This window comes from Idiotropiscis lumnitzeri, chromosome 6 (assembly GCF_059441095.1).
Source record: "Idiotropiscis lumnitzeri isolate Australia: NSW breed Sydney's pygmy pipehorse chromosome 6, RoL_Ilum_1.0, whole genome shotgun sequence".
In the NCBI taxonomy this organism is placed as follows: domain Eukaryota; kingdom Metazoa; phylum Chordata; class Actinopteri; order Syngnathiformes; family Syngnathidae; genus Idiotropiscis; species Idiotropiscis lumnitzeri.
In genome coordinates, this window is record NC_142396.1 from 1,188,358 (window position 1) to 1,215,815 (window position 27,458).

General features: G+C 43.1%; 2 protein-coding genes across 3 annotated transcripts; both read left to right on the plus strand.

Annotated features, from left to right (window-relative positions):
- The first annotated feature begins 41 nt into the window (after positions 1-41).
- On the plus strand, positions 42-15,897 carry LOC148334421 (glycine receptor subunit alphaZ1-like). 2 transcript variants are annotated; one of them, XM_088299001.1, is made up of 10 exons: positions 42-412; positions 4,509-4,639; positions 5,198-5,265; positions 8,688-8,911; positions 9,255-9,337; positions 10,536-10,673; positions 11,048-11,262; positions 12,436-12,582; positions 13,738-13,866; positions 15,133-15,897. In XM_088299001.1, exons 1-10 carry the CDS (start codon positions 348-350, stop codon positions 15,442-15,444), a joined length of 1,512 nt encoding a protein of 503 aa, XP_088155127.1. In that variant the 5' UTR covers positions 42-347; the 3' UTR covers positions 15,445-15,897. The 2 variants fall into 2 exon arrangements, with proteins under 2 accessions (XP_088155127.1, XP_088155130.1); XM_088299004.1 differs by lacking the exon at positions 13,738-13,866.
- A 4,999-nt stretch (positions 15,898-20,896) lies between these two features.
- On the plus strand, positions 20,897-26,688 carry LOC148334422 (15-hydroxyprostaglandin dehydrogenase [NAD(+)]-like). The gene is made up of 7 exons (XM_088299594.1): positions 20,897-21,062; positions 21,355-21,478; positions 22,504-22,610; positions 24,068-24,164; positions 25,098-25,174; positions 25,271-25,434; positions 26,028-26,688. Exons 1-7 carry the CDS (start codon positions 20,970-20,972, stop codon positions 26,149-26,151), a joined length of 786 nt encoding a protein of 261 aa, XP_088155720.1. The 5' UTR covers positions 20,897-20,969; the 3' UTR covers positions 26,152-26,688.
- Positions 26,689-27,458: the final 770 nt, after the last annotated feature.

Here is a 27,458-nt window from a genome sequence, read left to right on the forward strand (position 1 = left end):
TTCCTGAGCTTTCGTTGGGCCACTGCACGAGCGCACGAACCTCGAACTGAGCTGGAACAGCTGGCACGCGCAACGCGCGCACTGCTCCTTCTTTTTCCGAGTCAAGCATTTTTATTATTTTTTCTTGTAAGCCGCTATATTTTTGCGTCATGCGCAACTTTTCTGTTGTGTCGTCCACTCATGGGAATGAACAGAATCATGTCATTGTTGGGAGTGTTCGGTGGTTAGTGTAGCATGTTTTGAGCGCTGTTGACATTACAGCAGACGCACGAGCTGTGTTTGCGGTGCTGAAAGGTCCAAAAGGCCGCGAGGAGACGGGACGGGTCCGTCCGAACGTCGCTGGAGCGATGAGGAGGAACAACTACTCGGCTGGAGTCTTCTTACTCGTCTGGAGATTTTCGCTGTTTCTCAGGTGAGACGTCAGCCCAAATAATTGACCGGTTACTGAAGTTGCGGTCAATTTCAAATGGTTTTAAAATACGATTGTCCTCTTAAATTTATATACCTCGGCCGAATTTGAAAGGTGTGTAATGGCAGGGAAGTTCATTGGAGCTTTATGATATGAGTTTCATTTGTTCCGTGACCTTGCTCTTATTTCAAAACATTTATTTATTTTTATGATCCAATATTTGATGAATATTATGTATGACATGCGACGGATGCAGTTGTATTGTTTCTTGAGTTCAGCTTTTCTAAACACAAACAAATGTGATCTCGACAAAGTTTTACCATTGAAAGAAGCTAAAAAGAGAGGCTGAAAATCTTGGAAGGTCATGGATGGACACAAAGGCGCAGTTTCACAGACTTATTGTCATTCGACCGAATCTGCCTCAAGTTTGTTGTTCTTGTATGGCGCTCTAGTGTTGAGTCGTCTTTTCTTCTCGGTCCGCATAAGCCGCTTCTCGCCACTATTTTGGCTTTGAAATTGTTCACTTCGGTTAGTCTGCTCTTCGTTTTATGTACGCTTTGTCAATCAACCAAACTTGGCTCAAAGAGAGTGATTTCTGGAGAAGATGTTGATGTTGCTTTCGTGTGCGGCGAGATTGTTGCGACGCTTTTTGTCAGGTGAACCAAAAAGAGCGCCAGGTCAGCAAGACTTCCTGGCGGAAGATTCTCAGTTGGAAGAGGGCAATCTGGGCATTCCTGCTTAAACCGGGAGAGAATCAATGAATGATCAAATCAGAATCATTTTTTTTTCCCTCTCATGCGTAATAATGACGTAAGTGAAACAATAAGAATGTTGCTTTGTGTTTTTGCTCAAACCTTGGGCCGATTTCGTCCGTCGGCAAGTTCTAAACAGCATTTTCTCCTGTTTTTGGATTCATATTTTGCTTTTTAAAAAAAAAAAAAAAAAAAAAGTTTTCCTTGAACCTGTCATAATATCATTATTGTATCCTTCGAAATATCTGGCAAAAATAGAGAGATGAAATTTTGTGTGTGAGTTTTAGTAGCCGAATAAATACAAAGTTTTGAATTTCAATGCATAGTCGTTTAAATAATTGTGATTTAAAACTCAATAAAAAATCATCGAGAATATTATTTTGGCCATAATCGTCCAGCAAGGACTTTTGACGAGTAAAATTCTTGTGACTGGCGCGATTCGTCAGAAGCTCCAAAATTAACTCAACCCTCCACGAAGAATATGTTGCGCTCATTTTTGGTTTAAATGTTTTCAAAAGCAGAAACGCCTGCCCGCCGCCTTTAATTTTGTCTGCCTTATGGTTCCGTGCCTTTCGGAACAAATCAAAAATCAGAACAAAATCAGCCTTTGTAATTTTTTTTTTTTTGCGGGTTTGTTAAGAGCAAGCATTTGCATCTTCTCCTCCCGGATTGCACAAAATGAACCGAGCGGCATTATTTCCCGTTTGCCAAGTCGACTGACTACTTGCTAGTTAATAACACCATTCTAGATTTCCATAAAAGCTATTAGTGAAGTGCAAAAGAGGTGTGTGACAAGAGACGTTTTTGCATTGCATGCGTGCACACATTGAGTCGTGTCTCTCTTGAATGTTTTAGTAATGGCGTCTGCTGCCTTTGTCCACCATAAGCTCTTGTAAGCCGCTAGCAACATTTTCAGGTCTTCCTGTCAGGGGACTTCTTTTTTTTTTTTCTGGACAATATGCCAATGAAGTCATCAGAAAAATCGGAGCAATTTTGCTCATCACTGACTTCATTTGAGTAGCAAATTACAAATTTTGTGAAGCCATTTTTGCAGGGACCCGAATAAAGGCTTTTATTAAACAAATAAACCCAAAAAGGTATTGCGTGTCGAACATAAAAATGTAATAAGGGGGGGAGGGGCGGGGTGCGATGCTGAGGGGGGCGCGTGTGACCCTGGAGAAACATGCCTTTTTTTCCCCCCACCGTTCTCCAATAAAGTGTAATTGCACCTCCACTCCAGTAGTTGGCAGTGGCGCTTTCTTTGAATTATTTGGCGCAGCGAGTATTAACTCTACAAAGTCGCTTTGTTTTGCAACAAACTTGTTTTCTTCTTGCTGGGGGTTCGTAACCGAAAATAATTGAGAAGCGCTGAGATGACGTAATCCATTATTACATTCTTGAGGATTTTCCTTTTACTTTTCCTTTTCCTCAAAACTGATGTATGTCAAACTTGACAGATAAACACGTTAATCACCGTGAGCCATGTTGCGTTATCGGCCCCCATATACTAATCATGACAATCAAAATGATTCAATAGAATGGCGACTTTATTGTTCCATTTTTTTCGTCCACCTCATTGAGAAATATTTTTTGTGAATTTATACTTTAATGTTTGAAAGCGTCTGCTTTCAGTTTTCTAAGTTTCCCAAACGTGTATCAAAGCAAATTTGCCACCTGCAAGCCCAGCAGGTCGAAATTTCAGGTTTTCGTGCCGTCCGAACGAGACCAAAATAAACATGATGCGGCGCGTGACTCACACACTCGTCCGTATGTGCGTTTGCGCGCATGTGTGTGCGCCGACATGGGATCCATCCAGGAAGCGTTTCTGTGTCAGTGCGCTTTTTGGCTGGGGGCAGGGTGAGTGCTTGTCTCACTCCTCGGCTTGATGCTGCTGAAGACATGAATGACATTGAGAACACATTTGGCTGCGTATTTAAACGACATGACTTTCTTCCTCAATGACAAAAGCTATTTTATCTCGCGTGGTTTTCATGACTTCACAAAAATCTCCAAAGGTTCGTAATTATTGGACAGGTCATTGTAGCGCCCTCTGAGATGGCGCTCCTCTCCACCGCACAGCTGTTCTTAAATTCAACAACAGCTGTCCGGTCGTGTCACCTCAAAGCAAGACGAAGAGAGCGCAAAGTCAACCATTGTGCTGCGAAAGAATATGACGAGGAAAAGACAAATCCCATGAGGTGTAATTTAAAGCCCTAAAATGCTGAGATCTTGTTCCTTGCGGATGTTCCAGAATGTCTCACTTCCCGAGTCTTGTTTCCTTCAAATTTACGTTATGAAGAGCTTAAATGAGTCCTCCTACGCAAATTCATCAAGGTTATGCTCCGTCAGAGGGAACGCGAGTACCTCCAAAATGCCAAAGTAAAGGCTGATGATCCTGAAAAGACTTGTCGTGTGTGTGTGTGTGTGTGTGTGTGTGTGTGTGTTTGTTTGTTTATCAGGCCACTCTTTGCTGTAAGCAGAGATATTTTTGGAAATGTTCTCTCTCGTCACATCCGACGAGCAAAGCAACACAGCAATCTAGTCTGGCGTCGGCCCGTGCGGAGATGGAGCCCTCGTGGTGCTCAAGCACCCCTTTTGCCCGCCAGGAGGAAATTGGAAAACTTTTTTTTCCATCCAAATTTGAAAAAAGAAATATGACCCCCGTCTGCCACCGTGCTGATTTGCATGAGCCGCCCACAATCTGCTCCCTTCTCCTCTTCCTCCACTCAGCTTTCATGCAGAAAAACGCCAAACGGCAGCCTGGGGTGCAAAATGAACAAGACGTTACGTCGGGGCAAAGACTCAAGATCAATGTGTATCGTGATCCACAAGTGATGGATATCGACAGAAAATGACTTGCCTGATCTGAGCCGCTTCTCCTCACGAAGGTCGCGGGGGGGGGGGGGCGGAACCTTTGCCAGCTGTCTTCGGGCAGTCGAACCCCGAACTGGTTGCCGGCCAATCGCACGGCACGCAAAGACGAACGCGCTCACACCTCGGGACAATTTCGAGTGTCCCATCAACCTGCCGTGCGTGCTTTTGGAATGTGGGAGGAAACCGGAGTACCCGGAGAAAAGCCACGCAGGCACGTGAAGAACATGCAAACTCCACACAGGAAGCCAACCTTGCATTTCTTCATTTTTTTTTTCTTCTCTTCTTTTCATCAAAGTCTTCATGTTCAAATCGTGCACAATTCCATTTGACAGTGACTTACAATAATATTCCTTCATATTCAATTGTCAGCTTTTTGGTGATCACTGCAGTGTTTTAAAGTTGCTTATTTTGGATGTAAAAAGCCAATTGTTGACTTTTTTTTTTTTTTTGCATACGTTTGGTCGCTTCAACAGCGTCGGCCGGTGTAAGGAGGTCGACCTCGCTGCAAGAACACGACAGGTCCCAATGTCTCCATCGGACTTTCTGGACAAACTGATGGGGAGGACTTCGGGATATGATGCCAGAATAAGACCAAACTTTAAAGGTATCACCTCACAAAGCTGATGTTTTTTGTTTTTATTTGTTATCTTTGCAAAAATAAGCTGCTTCCGTGCAAAGGAACAAAGTGTCTTTGTTTCTAGATTCAAATATTTGATTGCAATTCTCATTAAAAAGCCCCTTTTGGAATCAACAAGAAGGTGCACACAAACTGAAGTCAATGAAGAGGAGTGAAAAGAACTTCTCAATCCTGAGGACCCAAAATATGACCAACACGCAATTTGCTTACAAATTGAATCATTTTCATCGGTGCCATCTTAGCCTGTCGCTCCCGTATCCTTTTTGAAATAATTGCACCCGAATGACGTGTCTACAGATGAAGTCGCGCTCATTCATCAGAATCGCAGCGGCTTGCAGGTCATTCCTTTTGAAATAAAAAGGGCAGCGAATGCGTGGCGGCCATGCACCCAACAGTCCAAAATGTGGAGAAGGCCATGACGTAAGAACTCAAAGGATTCTCCGGTGCAGCTCCAGAAGGGCCAAAATGTTTCGACCATGAATATTACAACACGGCCATCTCATATTTCCGATTCTCCCTTTGCAGGTCCTCCGGTCAATGTCTCCTGTAACATTTTCATCAACAGCTTTGGTTCCATTGCTGAAACCACCATGGTATGTACGCAATAAGGAACAGTAGGAAGAGGAAATGAATGTCATCATTACATTGTTCATTTCATTCAATATAAGTACAATAAAAACACATTCAGACGTACATGACTAGAGAGAGAGAGAGAGAGAGAGAGAGTTTATGTTTAGGGTTAGGGTGGAGTGTGTCAGGCCAAGCAGAGAAGGCCTTGACCGTCCGCCACAAACGTTTGATTTATTTATTTTTGTCTTAATGACAGCTCCTTTCAGGGGGTTTTGCAAGAGGCTCTCCACTTTCTCTTTGTCATGTGTCGTCAACGGCATTTGTTGAAGAAGCTGTTTTTCTTTCTTTTGTTTTTGGGGAGAGTCTTTCTTGGCCTTGTCAACGCACAAGAGTCCAAAGATAAAGATGTCCTTTATTAGTCCCACAATGGGGAAATTTGAGTCGATGTGTCCGACTAGATCTCGAAGCTGTGGAGTGATTTGAAAAGTTGTGAGCGGCATATGGCCAATCAAAGGAGAACCGCTTATGAGGGGAAGTAAAAGGGTCAAGGCAAACACGGCGAGCTTTTGATCGACAGTTCATACTTGAAAGCGTTCCGGCGAGCGCAACGCCGAGTAACATACGCAGTCCGTATGTTACTTTGGGATGAAGTTCTTGGTCTCCTCTTCACCTTCTGTCTTATGATCCGCCCACTCTTCGTTTTCTCACGACCAAACCGGACGTGACCTCAACACATCGCTGACACGTTCAGTTATGATTTACTGTTGCGCGAGAAGCAACTTTTGCGAGCATCATCACATTTGCAATTGGACTTTTTCAATAAAGTCAATATTAACTGACCAAAAGTGTACAAAATAAAACAGTGCCTTGTTTTGGGATACTTTTTGTGGAGGTCAAGAGATTAAAGGTAAATATTAAATATGGAATGTAAATCACACACGCGCGCGCACGCACACACGCGCGCACACACAGAAGGCTTAGAGCCAGGTTGACTCACTGTAGTCTGCACACGCTATCCATGTTAAACAGATTTGCTGCTGTTAGACTCGCTTTTATTCAATCGCTCACGCAATCCCTCTTAATCCATCCTCTGTGTGTGTGTGTGTGCGCGCGCGCGTGTGTCTGTGCGCGTGTGTGTGTGAGCGGAGCACAAAGGGCGAAATTACAATGCCGCGGCTTTTGTCTGAAGAGCAGAACAGTTCAAGTAAAAACACGTACACGTTTGTTGATTTGTTGCTCACGATAACTGCGCGTGAATAACTGAAGTTAGTAGCAGGAAGTCTGTATGACAAAAAAAATAAACTAAATATTTTGACGCGCCGGAAAATAATGTCAATGTCAGCTGTCTGCAGTTTAAGCACTCAAATTTAGATTTTGAAGATTATATTTGGATAACTTGTGTTCTTGTTGCCCCCACATTTTATTAGGATCAAGATCATTAAAAAAAAGTCACGTGACCACATTGTAACTCTTCTCTTTGCTAAAAAAACAAAATGCTTGTTTCTGCACCTCTCTCGCTCTCGCTGCCCAAAATCGGCCAAATTGAGGATCATGACCATTCCGATCATTCCTCGGCGATGCGCGTCGTGTACCACGTGTCCTCAAAGATCAAATCCAACTTTCTGCAGCAGCGATAATTAAGAAACGATTCCATTGTGAAGGAATCGCCTTACGACGTTCACATCAAAAGCCACGAGAGGAATCGAAGAAATTCAATGACAGAGAGTGAAGGTTTTTTTCTTTTAATGAGGCACATCAGAGAAGTGCAGCTCAGTAAACGGAATTGACGTGGCGTCATCGTTAAGATCTAATTGTTCAAATTGTATCCATAGAAGTGATTCCACTTAACGTCAAATGAATAAAAAGTGAGCCCAAAATTGGCTACGAACTTAATTGCGATGTGAAAGTTGATGATCTTCGAACGGGGCACGCTCAGGATTGCGCCCTGAATTTATTTTGTGCGTTCTGTGAGGACCGCGTGCAAAAAGATGCATTTAGCACTCAATTTGTCAAATCGGGATTTTATGTCCTTACATGAAATGACGTGAAATTCAGCATGCAATTTTGGAGCTTCTGGAAAATGTAAGGGCTGATTTGGAGCCAGTCACTTCTTCCCAATCTGCATTTCCTTTTGTCTCCGCCATTTCAGTCCATTGTGACGCTCGACTGCTGCTGGCCTTGTTTTTTTCCCCAAAGCAGTTTTTCGGGTGCGCTATTCCAAGTTTGAAATTCAATATCGTGCAGGCTGGCCGAGTACGAGGACGAGTTCAATCAGACAAAACGCGGTTCTTCTGCCGTCGTTGGCTTCACTCAAATTATTGGAGCGCTATATTTCTTTGACGTAACTCAGTCATCTGTTTGTTTGAGCTCACATGCGCTCACAAAAGTTCTCTAAAAACGCTCTTTTAAATAAGGTGGCTGACTTGACTTCATGAGATCTTGTCACGACGCAAAAGTTGCTTATCAAAACAAAATGGCGGGAGCAGTGAAGTCAATAGCGCCAATAAGCATGAAGGTCAGTTTAACGAAATCGAATCGAATCGATTTTTGGAAAGTTTAATCGACACAACGCCCGTCTTTGTGATGGCATTTTGCTTGCACCTCCGCTGACGAAATTGCTGGTCGGCTTGCGAGGTGCGGTCTCTCTGAGTCGTGAGTGTGTGTTCTTTTCAAGCTTAGGTCGTTGCATTCTAATAGTTCACCAGCAGATGGCACTACATTCAACACACTGCACCTTGAAGCACTTTTACACCTTACGCCTTCCGTTAGTGCCAACACACAATGAGATGAAATGCATCTCGGGTTACGCTCGAGCCGTTTGCGACCATGACGACAGCTTTACGATAGCGACAGGTGACAGGCAGTCTTGCTGGGCGGCATTTCGTCCTCCATTGTCTGACAGCAGAAACTCAAGATAAGTGAATGAGAAAACGAGCTGCTACTTTTCATGCCGAGTCATTTTTGATTTTTTGGCTTGTGTTTCGCCACCGGGCGAGTCAACCTGGCTTTGTCGTTGCCGTGGGAGCCACCAAGAGTTTGGGGCTCTCAAAAGCTCATTAGTCAATCATTTGTATTCCATCGTCTTGAGTTACATCGCAATCAAAGTCATTTTTATGTCAACATCCAAGTGAGAATTGCTGAGAGGGAGTTGCTCGATTCATTAATATTTTTAAATTTTGGAAGCCAATTTGCGATGGCGTTTGGTCACATCGAAGTAATATGTGTTTGTTTTTTTTAAAAATTTTTTTACATGAGCTGAAAAACAATTCTAGCTTCTATCTCATAAAAGTCCACCCATGAAAATCTCACTGAAATTAACGTGAGTAAATCGAATTAAATGCAATTTCATGTCAAAGACATGAAGAAAAGTATTCAAATCAAATATATGGATGGACATTTTAAAAAGTTGTGGCATTGTCTCCATAATCGCTCCTTTGTGTCTTAGGACTATCGCGTGAACATCTTCCTTCGTCAACAGTGGAATGATCCCAGGCTTGCCTATGCCGAATATCCCGATGACTCTTTGGACTTGGACCCCTCCATGTTAGACTCCATTTGGAAACCAGATCTGTTCTTCGCTAACGAAAAGGGTGCACACTTCCATGAGGTTACGACGGACAACAAGTTGCTGCGCATTTTCAAGAACGGAAACGTTTTATACTCGATAAGGTGGGTCCCAGAAGATCGGAGAAAAGCTCAGGCAGACCCTCAAGAACCTCGCGGTTCCAGCTAAGAAAGTGCACGACGTAGAAACTAAGATACGAGGCTAAAACTTGAACAGGATTTTTTCCGAGTTTTTATAATTGATAGAAAGAGCGTTATTCTTGAAAACCTCAAAAAAGTACAAGAATGCAGGTGTTAGCATGCTACTGTGATTGACGGGCTAACTTAGTGTTGATTTTCTTTAGGAAAAAAATATAAATACGAAATATAATTTATTCTTATTTTTGTTTTGCAGTTGAATAAATCCGGTTCATGTTTTTCACTTCACCACTTTCTTGTGCGCTTTCAGACTGACCTTAACGCTCTCGTGTCCCATGGATCTGAAAAACTTCCCCATGGATGTTCAGACGTGCATTATGCAGTTAGAAAGCTGTAAGTAGTCCATGCAAACACAAAGACGCCAATTGCAAGTCATCGCAATCGTACGCGACTTTTTGGGATGACTCGGAAGGGCTTTGTGTTCCCTGTCGTGACCTCGGCCTCCGCCGTCTTTTGGATTTTCTTTTCTTTTTCCGTTTTGGTCGTGGGAGGCTGTCAGTGCACAGACTCTTTTAATGGACTTATTTGCACACACGCGCGCGATAGAACCTTAAGAAACAAGACCAACGACATCTTTTTGTGTAATTGCTTTAGGCATGTAGCAGCTTTTACCAGCTGTTCCGCTTTTTAAAAAAAATGTGCCATCGAGCACCGGCTCACCGCAGTTTGTTTTTTTTAAAGCTTTCACCTTTTGCAGAGCTCGGTGGTTTCTTTTCCGGCTCTTTACCATTTTTAATCTTTCTCAAGCAGGGTCATCGTGGTCAGCGCATCATCATTTAAATGATTATCTCCGTATAAACAGCCCGTCGTGTTTCATCTGCGGCTGTCAACGGAATGAAAAGAATGACTTTGCTCATCGCTGTAAGCACGACATTCAACGTACATGTTGACGGAGACTCCATGTTTAGCTTAGTGAGGGAATGAGGGATTTTTCTTTCGCTTTCGATGAGCAGCCGGACCTCAACTAAAAACGAAACGTTGCAAACCTTTGCTTTTTTTTGTGAACGTTCTCCTTGATCAGAATCAGTTTTTTCAACTTTGTTTTTAATCAAACACTTTTATTATCCGATTTACGTTCAAACTGCACACACATCTTAATCCAATGCTTTAAAAAAAAAATCCAAAAAATGTTGAATACTTTTGGTGCATGTATGTGTGATTTTTTTTTTTTGTTGTTGATCAAGAACATGATCCTTTTGGTCATGAATTTTTCAAGCCTGCACTAATGTAAGAAAAAAAATGTTAATCTCCAAAGATGGTGATTTTGCCCGTAGACAACCACAATGCCGCTAAAATCAAATATAATTTCATCATAAAGGATATCTGTAATTTATCCCTATTTTCAAATTGACGCTGTTATATGAAGAATAATAATGGATGAAATGATTTTGAATGGAACTCCATTTTGACATTTTTTTTGCTGCACACAAGAGAAGCGGATCACACGCATGCAGATATAAAAACGGAGTGATGGGCGAGCTCCTTTGAATCAAAATAATTTGCCATGTGTTTTACGCGTTGCCTTTTACAGTCGGTTACACCATGAACGACCTGATCTTTGAGTGGCAGGAGAATGGACCGGTCCAAGTGGCCGAAGGATTGACGCTCCCGCAGTTCATCCTTAAAGATGAATCCGACCTCAGATACTGTACCAAGCACTATAACACGGGTAACACACACACACACACACACACACACACAAAATGTGTTTTGTCATCTCACCTGGTTGGGGTGGGAATCGTGAAAAAGTCACAAAGTAACCTTCTTGCGGGACATACTTTCAAGACCCGCCTGCTAAATAGAAAGAACATGAGAAAGATCATTTCAATATTATTTCAATAGCTGTGCTTATTAAAACACACTTCCTGTGAAGCACGTCTCCCGATGTACAGAATATCGATAAAAGATTTATTTGAATAACGTGGGCTAATGGTCCAAAGCTGCTGATGTTTGTACAAATTTGTTTTTATGGCTACATTTATCTCTCGTGTTGGACACCAAATGTTGATGGCCGTGCTTTGCTGTGGTTTTGCGATGTTGCAGGTAAATTTACTTGCATTGAAGTGCGGTTCCACTTGGAGCGTCAGATGGGCTACTACCTGATCCAAATGTACATCCCGTCCCTGCTGATTGTTATTCTGTCCTGGGTGTCCTTTTGGATTAACATGGATGCGGCCCCGGCCAGAGTGGCACTCGGCATCACCACTGTCCTCACAATGACAACGCAGAGCTCGGGCTCCAGAACTTCGCTGCCAAAGGTCGGTTGGGGAGCAATTTGGGCTTCCCGCTTTTCTTTTGCTTGCCTTTTGGTTCAGGTGCGTCACGCTCCTCTTAACAGCCCAAAAAACAATTTGCCTTCCTCGGAGCAAGCGCATGCGATGATGTCGTCAGTCAGCTCAGATGAACAAATGTACGCAAATCAATTATTAAAGGCAACGACTCTCGTTGCCGTGCGTGAGCCGCTCAACGCGATGACACCACAGGAGTGTTGATTTATTCACTTGGATTGCTGCACCAACACTGACAACGCTGCAAAAGCCACCGCTCAATCGGGAATAGAATTACGTACGCAGAAATCATCGAGGATTGATTTCATTTGAACTTTCTTTCCACTTTCGACGGTGAGATGGCGAGAGAGGGGGTTCCACCACGTCGCCACGGGCCGACAAAATGCGCTCTGTAGTGTGTCTCCTCCTTGACTTGAGCCTGTGCAGCATGCGCACGGGAACAGCCACAGTTTCGGGGTGCTCCACCCACATCGCGTTCCTGGCACGAGAGAGCCTAAATGACAGATTTGAGCGCACGGGAAAATGAGATCATTCGGCCCATTGTCATGACGCGTAATGGCTTTCTCTTTGGAAAGAGCCGGGCCCTCAAATTATATGACAGTTTGCATTTTTTGTTTGTTTGTTTTGTGCCCGCTTGCGGTGAAAATGAAGACTGTCATGGTTGTAGATTGAGTTGCCGTTGTCTTTTCAAAGAATGGAGTCCGATGTCGAGCATGCGTTGATGAAGCGCACTTGTGCATGTGTTGTGTGCGAGAGAAAGAGCCCTTCGGTCATCTTCTGGTATCTTGCATGCATGAGGAAAAATCAGACATGGAGCACTTTGTTACGTAAGCCTTAACACGCCCATTTCCATAAAAGTACGTGTGTGTGTTTCGGCGGAAGGAGGTTGCTCGTGTTCTCGGTGCCAAACAGAGCTTTGCACTCCACTATGTTATGCATGTCTGAATATGGCATCTTTTCATTCAAAATGAGGTCACATGCTGTGACACCGCAGTCATTCGTTGCACAAAAAAAGTCCCTCCCACCTTCAAATAACCTATGAAAAGCTTTGCGCGCCAGAATTTGACGTTTGACAACAAAGGCTCACGTGAGCTTTTGAATGAATTTGAGTGTCCACAAATTCCTTGATTTCTTGTCTGGCAGGTCTCCTATGTGAAGGCCATCGACATCTGGATGGCGGTGTGTCTTCTGTTTGTCTTCTCTGCACTCTTGGAATATGCTGCCGTCAATTTTGTTTCAAGGCAACATAAAGAGCTGCTGAGATTCAGGCGACATCCCAAGAAGAGCAAGGTACTCGGAGATACTTGTGGGATAAAAAAAATAAATGGAGGATTTTTCAATGGACGATGATTTGAGATTTTGAGGCTACCCCCTTGTGGTGATATGCGAGTACTGCAGCAAGATGGGATGGGATGGGATGTGTCTGGTCTTGTGACGGAGCATGTTTAAATTTCTGTGTTAGTGCACGGCTTTGCATGGCTTCATCACTGTAATTGTGTTTTTTTGTTGTTGTTTTTTTTTGTCTATACAAGATGAGCTTGATATTGGTGCATGATGTGAATCTTTTGTATGCCGAGAGCATTCAGCATTCAGTCAACATGCAGATTTATTTCGCATTTACTGCTGTTAACATGTTTACTTCTTTTCAATGTATTGAAAAAGTGCTGAAAAATATATTTATCCCCCCCCCCACACTGGAATCAGAAATACAAAAGCTATTCCATTTTCGATAAAACCACTTTTTCGTGCTGAACAAAAAAAAGCTTAGAAAGTTGAATCTAACAGCAAGAAAATGAATTTTTTCAAGCATTTTTTTTAATATTTCTTTGCGAAAATATCGTTTAAAATTAACAACACGAAATGATGAACTGCTCGTTAGATGCCTTGACGAAAATGATTTGAAGCGAGGAAGAACACAAAAACCACAAAAAAAATACCAGACCTCGTTGTCTTCTTCAATTTCTTCATTTTATGTCCGTCACGAACAGACGACCATTTTTAGGACGGAGGACGAGAACTTTTTAAAAAAGGACGGACAAAGCAAGCGAGCAGGACAAGTCTCAAGTGTTTTTTTTTTTTTTGCTAAAATGCAAAAGACGCTTTAAACGAAGAAGGACGGAGGACAATTATTCTTATGATTAAGGATGGAGGGACGATGACCGAAGCGTGCCCAAGTCGAGGCCTGAGGACCGACTGGCCCATCTCTGAAAAGTATAAAATATGCAAAAGATTACAATTGAAATTTGATCAACTTTTAGTTCCCAATTTTTCCAACATTTTGTTTGCAACTATTCCCACTCCAATAAAATATCACTCAAAAATTCCCGTAATGTTCTGCACGTTGACTGAACGAGTGAGTCGCCCAAAGTTGGTGTTTGTTTTGGATGTTTTTGCCCTTTTGGTTTCTCTCCGTTGATGACTGGTGCGCATGCTGTCGACCGGTAGAACGGTGGAGGTGCAGTTGATGCCGATGAGCTAGCTGAATCCCTCCATCGTGTTAACATTGACAACGGCCTCAAGGCATCCGACCCGCTCTATGGATCAATGAGCAACATCTTCAGCGGCAACTACCGGGTAATGAATGGCACAAGTGTGTCGGCATGTCGCTGCATGTGCATGGAGCAAAATGCAAACTTTGTCTTGTGCGTGTCTTCACCACCATTCTGCCCGTCAATAAGAGGAGACGTGGACTGGGCGCAGTCAGAGGAAGGTGTTTGGGACAGAAAAAATATGAAGGCTGTCAGATTTTCTACAGTATGTTTCAAATATTTGAAATGCTGCACTTCATCTTTTTTGGTCGTGTATTTCTATAAATACCATAATTTACGGACTATAAGGTGAACCTGCAACTCCTTTTTTGGGGGAAAAAATGATATACAAGCCTATATGCCGAAACACCAAGCTCCCAATCTAAGAAAATTGCAGAGTTGAGAGGAGGTTCGTCGCAGGTGATGCGGCATGACACCTTCTTGTGACTCACTTCAAGTCAGCGACGTTGAGAAGTCGCGTGTGAGCGAAATGAATCTAGTTGCATATCGTCTTCCCAAAGCCTAGAAAATCAAGTGCGTGGGAATTTTGCCCTTTTTGGCAGAAACAACGACGTGTGCACGCTGAGCAAATCAGATTTCACGTCCGTTTTGCGTGATGATTCATTCAAGTGCGCCCGAAGAGTCAGGAAAAATGACTGCTGACTGCTGCGTAAAAAGCAAGAATACAAACGCTTTGAATTTGCCCTGATTCGATAAATGAAAGTGAAAAATAAAGCGGGGCTTCCCGACATTTTTACAATCTTCAATCTTTTGAAACGTGTTCTTTTAAGAAAAGTTGCGAATGTCGCGTTAGGTTCTACGATTGACGCGTTTCCTCATCAGGAATGCAAGCAGGCTTGTTTCGAGAAGCTTCAATTTGTTTTGGATCGAGAAAAAAAAACATGCTAAAATATTGAAAAAATAATTGATTATTTTCGGGGTAAAACTTTGATTATATAACTTTTCTTACGTACGTTTTAATTGTTAAATGTATTTTTTTTTCTCCATCAATCAAATGTGAATTGTTGCTGTTTGGATGAAATACGAAATAAGTTGTGACTCTTAACGTTGATGAATTTCCGTTAATTATTTATGGCCTTGTCTTTGGAATTGGAAAATCCAAAAGTCGTCCGGCAAAACGCAACGGATCGTGTTTGACTTTGAAGGTTGCGCCGCATTGCCCTTTTATTGGAAACATTTTCAGTCAATTATTTTGATATTTGCCTAATATGTCGCTTACCGCAATTTCTAAGTGCAGGCAGCTCCCGAAAGAAGTCTCATGAAATTTGTGCTGCCGCCTTCTGCCCACCAGGAAGGGGAAGTGACGTCGCCCGCCGCCGTCACCTCCACGCCGAGCAACAGCAAAGACTCCAAGGCCACCACGAACAATACCGTCACTGCACCGAACACTCAAGGAGGCCCGGCAAACACTGCCCCGAATCCGCCGGCCGTCCCGTCGGGAGGAGGAAAAAGCACCGAGGAGATGAGGAAGTTATTTATCGATCGGGCCAAAAAGATTGACACGGTGTCCAGGGCCGGTTTCCCTCTGGCCTTCCTGTTTTTCAATATCTTCTACTGGGTTCTTTACAAAATACTTCGCCATGAAGATTTCCATCAACCATAGAGGAGGACCCGCCGTGTGTGCGTTCTTGGATCGCCCGCGCGCTCACACAAAAGAGATGCAAACACACATGAGAGGACATGTTTTGTCACGTTAACTTTGTTTATTATGACCTGCCACTTGTGACCTCACATCGCCCCAAAGTCGCCACCGACGTATTTTGTAGACGTACACGAAGAAACAAGTACACACTGATTTGGTCGTGTTGAAGACAATTTGGCATGACTCAGACCACGACGCGTTTAGAAGGAAGAAATCGAGATCCGTGGTGGAATTTTCAATGCCGCTCCCAAAGTAGCGCCGACGTCGTTTCTGGGATTTATATTGTTCCATCTCCAGAACGTTCAACTCACTTGTGCTTATATGAAGTGTACACCTAAAACAAAAGAAATGACACAAAATCTGGCAAGCAACCACAAAAAATGAAAGCCACAATAAACAAAATGTTAAACGTGACTTTGCTTAGTTTGGCCTGCAAAGGCCTTCTCGTCTCAGGTCGGGTTCTAACGCCAGGGAAGCTGGGCATTATTGAACTTAAGGAGCAAAGGGGATGCTTCTCAGCACTTCCGGCAACATTTTCGGCCAAAATCGCATCGTTCAGGAGGAACTCACAACAGCGCACCAATATCCAAATGAAGCGGTGAAGCCACGATCTTGGAATGGGCCGGCTTTACTTTGTCCGGGCCTGGACCGCTTGGATGACAAAATTGGCGGCGGAAAATCAGTCGAACGGATACGCCCGCTCGGACCTCGTCCAAATAGTGGCACGGAAAGTCGAATGCGATTTGGCTCGATTTGTGTGAGCGGACGTCAGACGCGTTGGAGTTTCTTTTCATAGTTTTGACAACGAGCATCAAAGCCACTTCATCATATTTCATTCGATTTAATTTGCGGTTATCGCAAGCTCAGTCTGAATTTAATGCTAGTCGCCGCTGACATTGTCTTTTTTCCAGGCCGACGAAGAGCAGTGAAGATCCTCCCGTCATGCGTGGATGCCTCCGTTTTTTTTTTTTTCATGCGAGATGTGAGCGTGCTCATCTAGAGGGAATGAGAGCGGACACTTTGATTGCGTTGATTGATTATGTTGGCTCTGTTGACGCCCAGAATGGTGAAAAAGACTTTTTAATTACGCTGACTTGCACGTGGATTTACCAAATGAGCAATTGCTAAGTAACCAACACAACTCGAAACGGGCGGCAGCAGCACAGAACTCAAACTCGCACGAATGAACGAAACAGCTCAACAACGACAAAGACGAGTGGACACCAGCACTTGGGGAAAAAAAAAAAACGGCACCTTCCTTCCTCTTCAAAATGTTTTTATGGCTAATGATTGCAAACAGGTGCATCAAGGAAGCTCCGCCCACCAACACTTCCGAAGGTGCCAGAGGAGCAAACAAAATTGAACGGGAGCAGGAAAAACGCAAATAAAAAGAAAGCAGAACGCATATTAGTGGATGGATGAATGAATTCAAATTACATTCAATCTTTATACTTCCCGCAGCAGTAAAAGCACATCAGAAGTTTGAATTTTTCAGAATTATCTAGTTTTATTTAAAAAAAAAAAAAACATTCTGATGTATTTTTTCAAATGTAGCAATATATTTTTTGCCATTTTTTTCCCATATATGTCCTCCTGGTCATTGTTGGGTTCTTGCATTGCCAGGTTTTTTTTGTTGTTGTTTTATACATACATTACATATATACATATATTTGTATATATATACACAAGCATGACAATTGTTATTTTGTATTAAACACCTTATGTGTGTCTTTTTAAATGTGCTGTTTCCATAAAGTTATTATTAGATTATATATATATATATCAACAGACAGTCCCAGCCGGCAAACGTTCGAAAATCTTACTTTCAGGAGAAGCTACCTCTTTTGAGTGAAATCAAACGGAAACTATTACATAACCCCCCAAAAAAAGTAGTTGGTTTGGTCCGTCATTGGTAATTGTGGAAGATTATCATGGGCATGGATCTAATCGTCCAAAAAAATAAAAGCACAATCAAGTCCTTCACGATGAATGCGAATGACTTGATGAAATTTTTGCTTCTTGGTTCCGCTCAACGCCTTTTTATGAACAACACAAAAGGTAGAAACGCTTTTTGACGCTGGTGCTTGGTTTGGAAAACGCAACATACCGAGAAAAAGCAAAATATGTGCAAACTGTCTGGTACTTTGGAGAGGAACGCTTAGATTTTGCGAGTTTAGCTAATGCGTGCCTTCACCTGTAACGACAATTTGACCACCAGATTTCGTGTGTGATTTTCAAGATGTTGTTTTTTTCATGGAAATCCCAAACTGTCGTCCAAATTATTGCACTGTCTTCAGGCTGCACAAAACTATTTAGGTGAAAAGGTGTCGTAGGACCAAAAAGCAGCGCCATGATGTGAGGCAGTGGAGATATCGTTTTTGTGTGCATGTCATTTTGAATCCGAAATGCAAAAATACATTTGGGAGAAATTTCTATTTCCCACGAAAAAAAAAAAAAGACAAATGACGACTAAAGTAATTGAGGTCAACAGCATTTTTTGATCTGCGGTAACCTGACGAGTGAGAGTTTGAGATTTAAATAAATTCTTTCAAACAAAGTTAATATCATTATTTATATACTGACATAACCGTTAGATCTTTGTGCCTAATTCGCCTATATTGAGGCCCAGAATCAAGAAAAAAAAAATCGACATTTCCATTGTAGTTTTTTATTCAACTGAAATGTTTTTTCTGACACCGTATGTACATACTGCGTTTTGTTTCTCGACATTGTTTCAGCACTGAAATTTGGTGTTCTTTTGTTTTTTTTGGGATGAATTCTTCAATTGTGGTTGAAATGTGGTCCGGGTGTTTGGATTTGTGGAGACTTCACTCTATCGCCTAAATGCACATCTCAGAGGGGTTGTGATTTTATAAGATCAAAGATTTTAATAAAATGTCACATCACATCCTTGTCAAAATGATCATCTATCGCCATTTTGCACGACTGGCCCAAAAAAAGTCATTGGATTCTTTGAAGAAAGCCTTGAGTTTACTGAGGCAGGTTACAAAAAAAAGAGGATTACAGTCATTGTCTTTTTGGGGGATCCACACATGCAATTTCATAAACAAACACACAACTTAGTGGAGTCATGCAAGCAAAGTCAAGGCCTTGCCTGACTGCTAGTCCTCATGGTGCCATATTCACAACATATTTTACCCTCAGTTAGAAAAAAAAAAAGTAATTACTCCGATTGCAATTTGTGTATTTTAGATCAATAATAATGTTTTGTCTGGTGAAACATAGTTGCTCAAATACAAAACACGATCACTGTCCAAAAAGTGACTCAATTGAGTGAGCAATCACATTTTTGATCTCGGGCTCCCCCTGCAGGTTTTAATTGTAAATTACTCCTGTGACGAGAACTATCATTGGTGAGGACCGTGTGCAAAAAGGAAGATTTATTTACAGTTTCAACTAGTTAAAACAGCGCTAATATCCTGAAAACCGAAATGTCATTTGGCCACTCTTGCAGCGCTGCGCCGCAATGCAGCAAAAGAACATATCGCTCCCCGAAACCAATACAGCAAAAGAACATATCGCTCCCCAAAACCAGGGGCGGTGCTACAGGGGGGCCAGAGGGATTGCCAAGGCCACACCCCTTGTCACTCTGCGACCACCCATCTGGCCACGCCCCTACAGAGGAGAACATTTAATATCGGGGATTTTCTGCCATTTTCACATGGATGCTGTAAGCCTTAAAAAAAAAATGTTGCCTATTTTTATGTCATGTTCTTGACTCATTTTGACAATTGAACAGACTAGTGTGCGTAATAATAACTTCCATAATGAAATTGTGCTAATGTGTTGGCGAGCACGCCCATTAGCCGGGGAAGTAACTCATAAATCAGCAAGATTTGGGAAATGTGCAGAATGTTGTCCTCCACCATTTGCAAAGATGCACTCAGACACGTGAGGCACATTTGCAATTTTGAGGAAATCAATTTGAAATGGCATTTTCGCGGTGAACATTTGCAAGGCGCTTTGGCATTTAGGACATGTTATTTTGCAAATGTCATTTCTGTTTCAAGAAATGAGCCAAACCAATGGAAAAAAAACGGAACAGATCAATAAATCCTTCCTGTCTGATGATAGCCGTGAATGTCACAATTGCGTTATTTTTCCTTTGCAAAACAATTCACAAATATTTAAGAAGCCCGTCACGAAAGCGCAACTGAGCATAGCCCGCTGATGTGGTTTGAAACTCAAACTCGCCCATGGGAGGGATGGACATCATTAAAAAAAAAAAGTTTTTCATTGGCTGTTTTGAATGACCAAGCAGGCATGAAGATGCCATCATACTTTTTCGCTGTAAAAATAATTGCAGAGCGGATTGTCAAGCGAGTAACAGGGTACATTTCAACAGGATCAGTTGTCAAACGGAATCATTTCCGTCTGACTTTCTGTTAAAACCGCGTCGTGTTTATCAAACGAGGTCACAACTGGCACGTCCAAAGCTCGTCTTTGCTGCCGTTTTCGTAACCGGAGCATTCGCTTTCCTCCTCGTCGGAGTCGGAGATGTTTACACTGGCGCCGCTCAAGTGTCGTTACCCGATATAATGCAAAGTTTACCAAACATGACCGTGAAATCCAATCCGACACCCGCTGCTGCTCGGTCACGTGACCTGTGTGAGTTCAAGAGCGTCAAAGGACAACGCACTTGCTCATCCCTCCGACGTGAACTCACTCGTGCACTCCAACATGGCGTTTAGTTTGGTGAGGTTCAATTCTGGGGAATTTTGCTGATTCTGGTACTGCCTCATTTAGCACTTGTGTCTCGAGTTTTTCCAACCACGACTCCGTTGATCGAGCCATTCTCGTTGGGGCCTCGTCTGGGTTTTTAAAATCATGAAATTGAATAATCTACTGAATATAAAATGTCTTTTATCAACTTCTATCGCCCCGAGACATTTGATTAATTCAATAGTTACTTTTAAAGGGTTTTTGTGTGTTGGTTTGGTTTATCTAAAATCTCGCGTACCCTCTGGAGTTCCTTCAAGTTCCCCCATTTGAGAAGCACTGCTGTAGTTTATGAATTCAAATGTTTTCAAGACACCAGAAGGCAGCAAAGAGTGCTGAGAAAGGGGCGGAGACAAAAGGAAGAGGAGGAGTCCGGAGGGCAGGTATAGCTGTTGACTAAATCTGGAATTATTATCCAAAAATTTACTTAATCTAGGCTCTCACACACACGCACACACGCGCGCGCACGCACGCGCGCGTGTTAATACACCCACACAGCATTTGTTTGGCCTGATAAGCAGAAGAAGAGAGGGAGAGGGAAAGAAGGAGGGAAAACATAACCCAACCAAAAGAGTCGAACCAGACGGAATAGTGAGTGTGTTAAAAAAAAAAAAAAGCGAGAGGCGTCAGATAGGTGAGTGAATCCTCAAAAAAAAAAAAGGAAAGGAAAGGGGAAGGGAAAGGGGGCGGGGGGTCAACGTAAGTGAGCGACAGGTTGCCAGAGACGAGCCAAAGTGTATCGGATCATGTCTCTCGATGGGAGAGTGGCTCTGGTGACCGGTGGAGCTCAAGGAATCGGACGAGCTGTGGTCCAGTCCCTCCTGCAGAGTTCAGCGAAGGTCAGTCCAGATCGCGCTCCCGCCATTGCTTCCTCTTCGTAACATGAATCGCCGTGACACCTTTTGTGTCCTCATTTTCTTGCTCAACTCACTTGACTCTTTGCTGCACAACCTGTTTGGAGCAAACTGGCGGCACACATTCCGTCTGCTAATCCGCATCACTGTCAAAGAATTCTTCTGCTCGGACACTCAACTGTTTTGATGAAACAATTTGCGCTGACCATTTAGCCTGATTGGGAGTCCGGCGTGATTTCAATCTGCAACAACATCCGCGATTTTGTGTCCTTTTTAGGTGGCTGTCGTTGACCTGAACAAGACTTGCGGGGAAGAGTGCAAGAAACAATTGGACGCGGAATTTGGAGATGACAGCAGCACTTTTATTCAGTGTGATGTTTCTAATGGAGACTCGCTAAGAGGTCAATGTCCCTCAGCATGTGTGGAAGTGACATATTGGAATAGGAAACATTTATTACACTTATTCCGTTATAGGAAATGCAAGCAGCGATCAGAGTGGAGCTCAAAATCAAGCTTGTCTGGTCTTGTACGGAGTCACATGGCTGCTTGTTTGGCTGCATTTCTGCTGTTGGGTCGACAGTGCGGCTCGGTGAACGTTGAACGTTGTGCACCGCAAATGGCGAAACGTGGCGACGAGTGAGTGAAACGGCAAGCACAAGGAACGAGCTTTCCGTTCGCGACGAAGGCTGCAAAGGCCTGTGCAATGCCGTTTGATGTTGCTTCGAAATGTGCGATCGTATGACTGCTGTCAATTATTGTTAGAAGTTTTCTGAAGTCAGGTGTGTTTGTTTCTAATTGTGTGGAATGCAGCCGCGATTGACACATGCAGGTTTTACCACCTCGCGTTTCGTCACTAGTTGATGAAACCTGATCTGTCTGCGCGCATATGGAGATAAACAACGAGCTGGTGGCTCTCCAGAGCGAGAGAGAAAATTGGAGAAATGTGTGGAGTCCCTCACAATTTCTAACATCCCACTTTTTAAATAGCTTGCTCGGCTAGCTGGGAACAATTCGGAATGGAGTCGCGATGAGCGAATAAAACATTTACTTTTGCGGTTGTCATAGAAGCAGCATAACCTTTAAATACTCAACAGTTTGGCAATGTGAAAAAAAGATGTTCAAGAATACACGGCAACAGACAAAATAATCAAAATGTGACCTGAAGGACTCGCCGTCAAGTTCAAAATCGCTGATTGCCGATTTATTTCAAAAACCCCCATAGCATAAAAGATATGCTAATGCATGACATTTGCCTTTTTCAGAAAAAATGATTTGTTGTCTGTTGGGCTTTGACAAGACTTTTTTTTTTTTTTTTTTAGGACGAATTGATGTTAGACGAACTGGCAAACCTGTGAAATTTACTAACGGAAGCACAGTTAAACTCTCATGACCCTTGCGATACCAACATCTGAAATCTGTCGTTTAGGCGCCTTCCAGAGCACAGTCGACCAGTTTGGTCGTCTCGACATTGTCATCAACAACGCTGGAATCAACAATGAAAAGAACTGGGAGAAGACCATACAAGTAAATCTGGTGAGGTCATAAACCGATCACATGGTTTGTTTTTTTTGCAAGGCGCCGTTGCGATATCTTGAGAGCGCTGTGTTGAAAGTAAGCCAATTTGGGTCAAATAGGTAAACCGGCACTCGATCCAAAAGAACCGAGCCTATGCCGGGTTATTTTCTGTATACGCAGCGCATTGAGTTGAGGATTTCACCCAGTACATCGGATTAAGATTTGGATCTAAAAAGTGCCCATAGAGATGAGTTAAAGATCCACAAGTGGACAACAAAATGGTTTCCCGCCGTATCAAGAGAGCTGCAGTTGGAAAATATTCAACATTGACAACACGTTGCTTTGCCCTATCAGGGAAAATCAAATGACTCATTTGCTCGATTTGTTGGGCGCACTTTTTACATCGGATGATCTTCTTGACACAACACACCCATTTTCTGCCTGTCCACCCTGACCAGGATGTGAACTTTGACCCCTGGATCTTAAGTCAGCAGCAATAGCCACGCAGCGGCCGCAAACGTCTTGGGAGAGTGTCACGTTAAGAAACGACCGCCCGGTTCTGATCTTTAGCCCGCCCAAATCCAATTTTCAAATCGGTCTGTTAGGTCAAAGTCATGAAGCCAACCGACCCTGCGACGAGTGCGGTCCGAAACCAGCACGGCGCTTTTTGTCTGTGTCACGTTTTGAGTACGTTGGCCACAATTTTTGGAAGGATTGGAGCCTTTCCAACACGATTTCAATGAATGCGGACAAATTTGTCTCATGATTTCTATCGTGCTGGAGTTATTTCCTTTGTGCGGTTTGACTGATTTCCTGTTCCTGCTAATTCTTTGTCCAGAGGCATAATGCTGTCAACTCTTTCATTTTTTTTTCATTCAAACAGTCGAGAGAGTAGGACCGCTCATTTTTTTTTCATTAGGATTTTGCATGCGACAAACTCGGCCGAGCAAACAAGAAAGAAAAATAAATTTACATTATGTTGTCTGAGAAATGAATACAACTTTTTTTTTTTTCCTCCCAAACATCAACCAATTTGAAATGTAACTTTTTTGATGACAATGTTTCAACCCAAAAGTAGGCGGCTCATAGTCAAGCCATTTCAAAGTTTGTCTTTTCTGAACGAAGAGCGAGCTAATGAAGCGCATGAGGTGTCGCTCGATACGACGCGTGAAGATCCACGCCGAAACATACACAAGGAGTTGCTCGGGGAAACTTCGGCTTGGCTGGACACTGAATCTGTTTTCTGGCGGAGCACGGCGAGCAGGCGTGCTTATCTTTGCCATCGCTTGCCTGTTGAGCTAATTAAGAGGAGGAAATTCCACATGAACAAACGTAAGCGGTGCTTGTTCTCCAGGGACTCATCTGATCTGTTTTTTTTTCCTTGTGTGTGTGTGTGTGTGTTGTACGTTTCCAGGAAGAAAGTAAAGTCCTGCCTAAATCGTTTCAAAGAAACATTTTGTTTTTCCCCCCTCTAGACGTCGGTCATAAACGGGACTTACCTGGCGCTGGAACATATGAGCAAGGAGTACGGCAAGGAAGGAGGCACCATAATCAATGTCTCTTCTATGGCAGGTAACGTTTACACAACGCAATTTTGCAGACCGATTGAGAACTGTCGATGAAACGAGAGATGCACAATCGCACGTCACGGGTCGAATGAAAATCTTGTTGGTTGAACTTCCGATCAAATGACACGCGAAGCCTCGTTTTACACAAAGGGGCCTTTTGAGTTTCACGCCCAAGTAAATTAAAGCATATAAAAGGAGAAAATCTTTATCGGAGGAGTTGACACTTTGAACGGTGGATTTTGGAAAACACAAGCGGGCTTTTGTATTTGGTGATTCATTGACTAGATGGACGACCTTTGACAGGACTGGAAGACGAGTTGGGTGGAGAAGCCAAAACGCGTACTCAAGTACCAGCACTGTTACTTTACAATAATACTGTAGTAAAAATGTAAAAAAAAAAAGTAGCCCTCTAAATCATGACTTGCGGAAGAGTAAATAAGTATTCAGTGAAAAGGCGACTCAAGTGCAGAGTAACTGGCACAAAAATGTTTTTCTTCATTATTGTGGCGTATTGAGCTGTGTTTTGCGTGGTTCCTTGCCTGTAGGGATGCACAAACCCTCGCCGACACAATATGGAGTACCGCATTTTCCGGTCGATCAGCTTTTTTCCTCAATTTGGAACCATGCGGCAAATACAACGCTGCGGCTTTTGGGTGGATATTTCTTTCACCACTAGGGGCGCTCTAGAGTTCGGAAAATACATGAAATAAATCTCCATTTTTTTTCCTCTTGCGTCTGTTCAGTTGTTGTGAACAATCTTTTGATGTACCCTTTATGTGCATTCACAGTACAAAATCATTCTGTACATGCAATAAACATTTTTTAGTTGCTTCGGCTTATATACAGGTGCGCCTCGCGGTCCGCTCTTGGTTTTTCTTTGGAGGTTATTTCGATACGAATAATGATCATTAACGCGTGGGTGTCTTTTGTGCCGCAGCCTTCCTGCACTCTCCTCACCAGCCTGTCTACACGGCCACGAAACACGGCGTCATCGGTTTCAGCAGGGTCATGGCCGTAAGAAGTAGACACGCACATGCGCGACACACGTCAAAGCAAACGTATACGTTGGAGTGGGACGTCAATTTATTGATTTCTTTCTTTTTTTTGCAGGATGCATCTTCTCAGAGTGACTACGGCGTGCGTATCAATGTGCTGTGTCCGGCTTTTGTTGACACGCCTCTGCTCCACTCAGTAGAACAGGAGGAAAACATGGGGAAATTTGTCAAATTCAAGGATGATTTCAAGCGCAGCATGAGCAAGTTTGGAGTTTTACAGTGAGTCAGCCCGCCGTCACACACGCACGAGCGAGCTTTGCAGTCCTACATTTGCCGCCTGGAATGAAGCGCAGAGGAAAGAGCGTGAATGCGCACACCAACCCCGGCCGGTTATATTTCGGACATTTCGCGACCCGAAAGTCGTGTCATTGATGGTGTGTGATGAATATGAGGTGCCCAGCCACAAATTGTAACCAAACGCAACAATCAACAGATTTAAAAAATGCTTCGGTAGGTCAACCAGATCTCGTTTTTAAAGAAAGAATTTTAAAAAATTCAATCACGGAAGAAAGCGAGGAACCACGGAGGCCTCTATTCTGTTCACATTGCAGATTCAGTCAAGCTCCTTTTTTTTTTTTTGCTTTGCAGTAAGGAAAATGTTTTGCCTTTGAGGGAATTCTCCAAATTGCTCACACGAAAGAAGATGCAGTGGCTTGATTAAGTCAAAAAGTCAAACACACCACGAAGGTCAACCCTCGTCGTTTCAATGAGCTCGACGTGCAGTCAGAATTGTTATTTCGTGCTGTGGTGCAAGATGCCGCCTCCAAAGTCTGCTAATTGACGTGCTTTTTGTCCCTTTGACCTCTCTCCAGGCCATCGATGATCGCAGAAGGCATGATGAGATTGATCACAGACACCAGCCTGAACGGTGCCGTGATGAAGATCACATGCTCCAAAGGAATCCACTTCCACACATACGAGCCCACGTCTGCTTGATCAGCGCCGAATGGACAGCCGCAACCCCAAAGACTGAAACGGACCTCAGGGCAACGTGGGTGCGAGTCCAAGCGGAATACAATCCACAATTGTTTGGATTGGACGGCACCGAGCGGCCTGAACAGAACCAAAGCACGTAAATACAATTAAGCAAAGTCGAGTATGTGACGCAAGAATGGAATTGATGCAATCGAACCTCATAAGTCACAAAAAATTGGTTCAAAAAAATCAGTACTGTTGGTCAGTCCACACGCGAAGTTGTTATTTTGTGCACATCATCGACCAATTTAAAGGGTTGAGCAAACTTGCCATTTTTGGCATCTTCTCAAAAGTGACGAACATGGAGGTACGAGATTTTGGCGTGACGCTGGCTATTTTTTTTTGGCAAAGTTTGTAACGGGTATTTACTTGAATAATATCTTGGAAGTAATCTAAAATCACCAAATATTAAGTCTATTTCAATTGAAAGATTGTTGTAATCGCTTTCTTTGGTCCCTGAATCCCATCTAAGCGGGCCTTTTTCTTTGAAACGACTCTCAAGTCTTGAGTCGGGCCCACAAGCACCAAACTCCAGCAGTGTTGCTTTGCAAGGTAACGTATCCAAGTTGTTTTTTGACGTGAAGAAAATCTGCCACAGTATTTGAATTTGGCTTTGCAAAGTATGCAAATGATTTTTTAAGTAAATTAAACAGAGTTCAAATATTTGTGAGAGAGAGAGATTTTGAAATTCCACTAGAAAACACGCGACTCGTTCTGACACTGAAGGCATTTTCTGAAGAAACATCAAAGTCCAAAATTAAACGTCGTCGCTCACATGAGAGGCGACCTGACCGCGCTCGTTTCACGGAAGACATTTTCTGACTCGAACCCGTGAGGACCCCTCAGCTGCCTTCACCGGCCCGCAGGGCTTCGACGGATCTCCTGACTGCGTTTGTTCTCGACTGACCCCGCCGTGTTTTCCAGATGATCGTTTGCCACAGTTTCACCTTCACAATCGTCAGAAGTCCGATTTGTCCTTTTGCTTGCTGTGGGACTTCAACGCTCACGCGGGCAATGACAAAGAGACCTGGAAAAGTGCGATTGGGAAGACTGGCCGTCCCGATCCCAACATGATCATCGAGTTCTCTTTCTGGACTTCTGTACTCACGTTCAAAAGCATGAGGGTGTCCCTATGCGCACTTTTTTCTTTTCTTTGATGAATGTTCCAAAACGCCGAGGACAGGCGAAATATCACTTGCGTCTTTTCAAAGTGATAAACGTCAGCACAAGCCGAGATCTTTTTTTATTGATCCAATTATGGGAAGAAA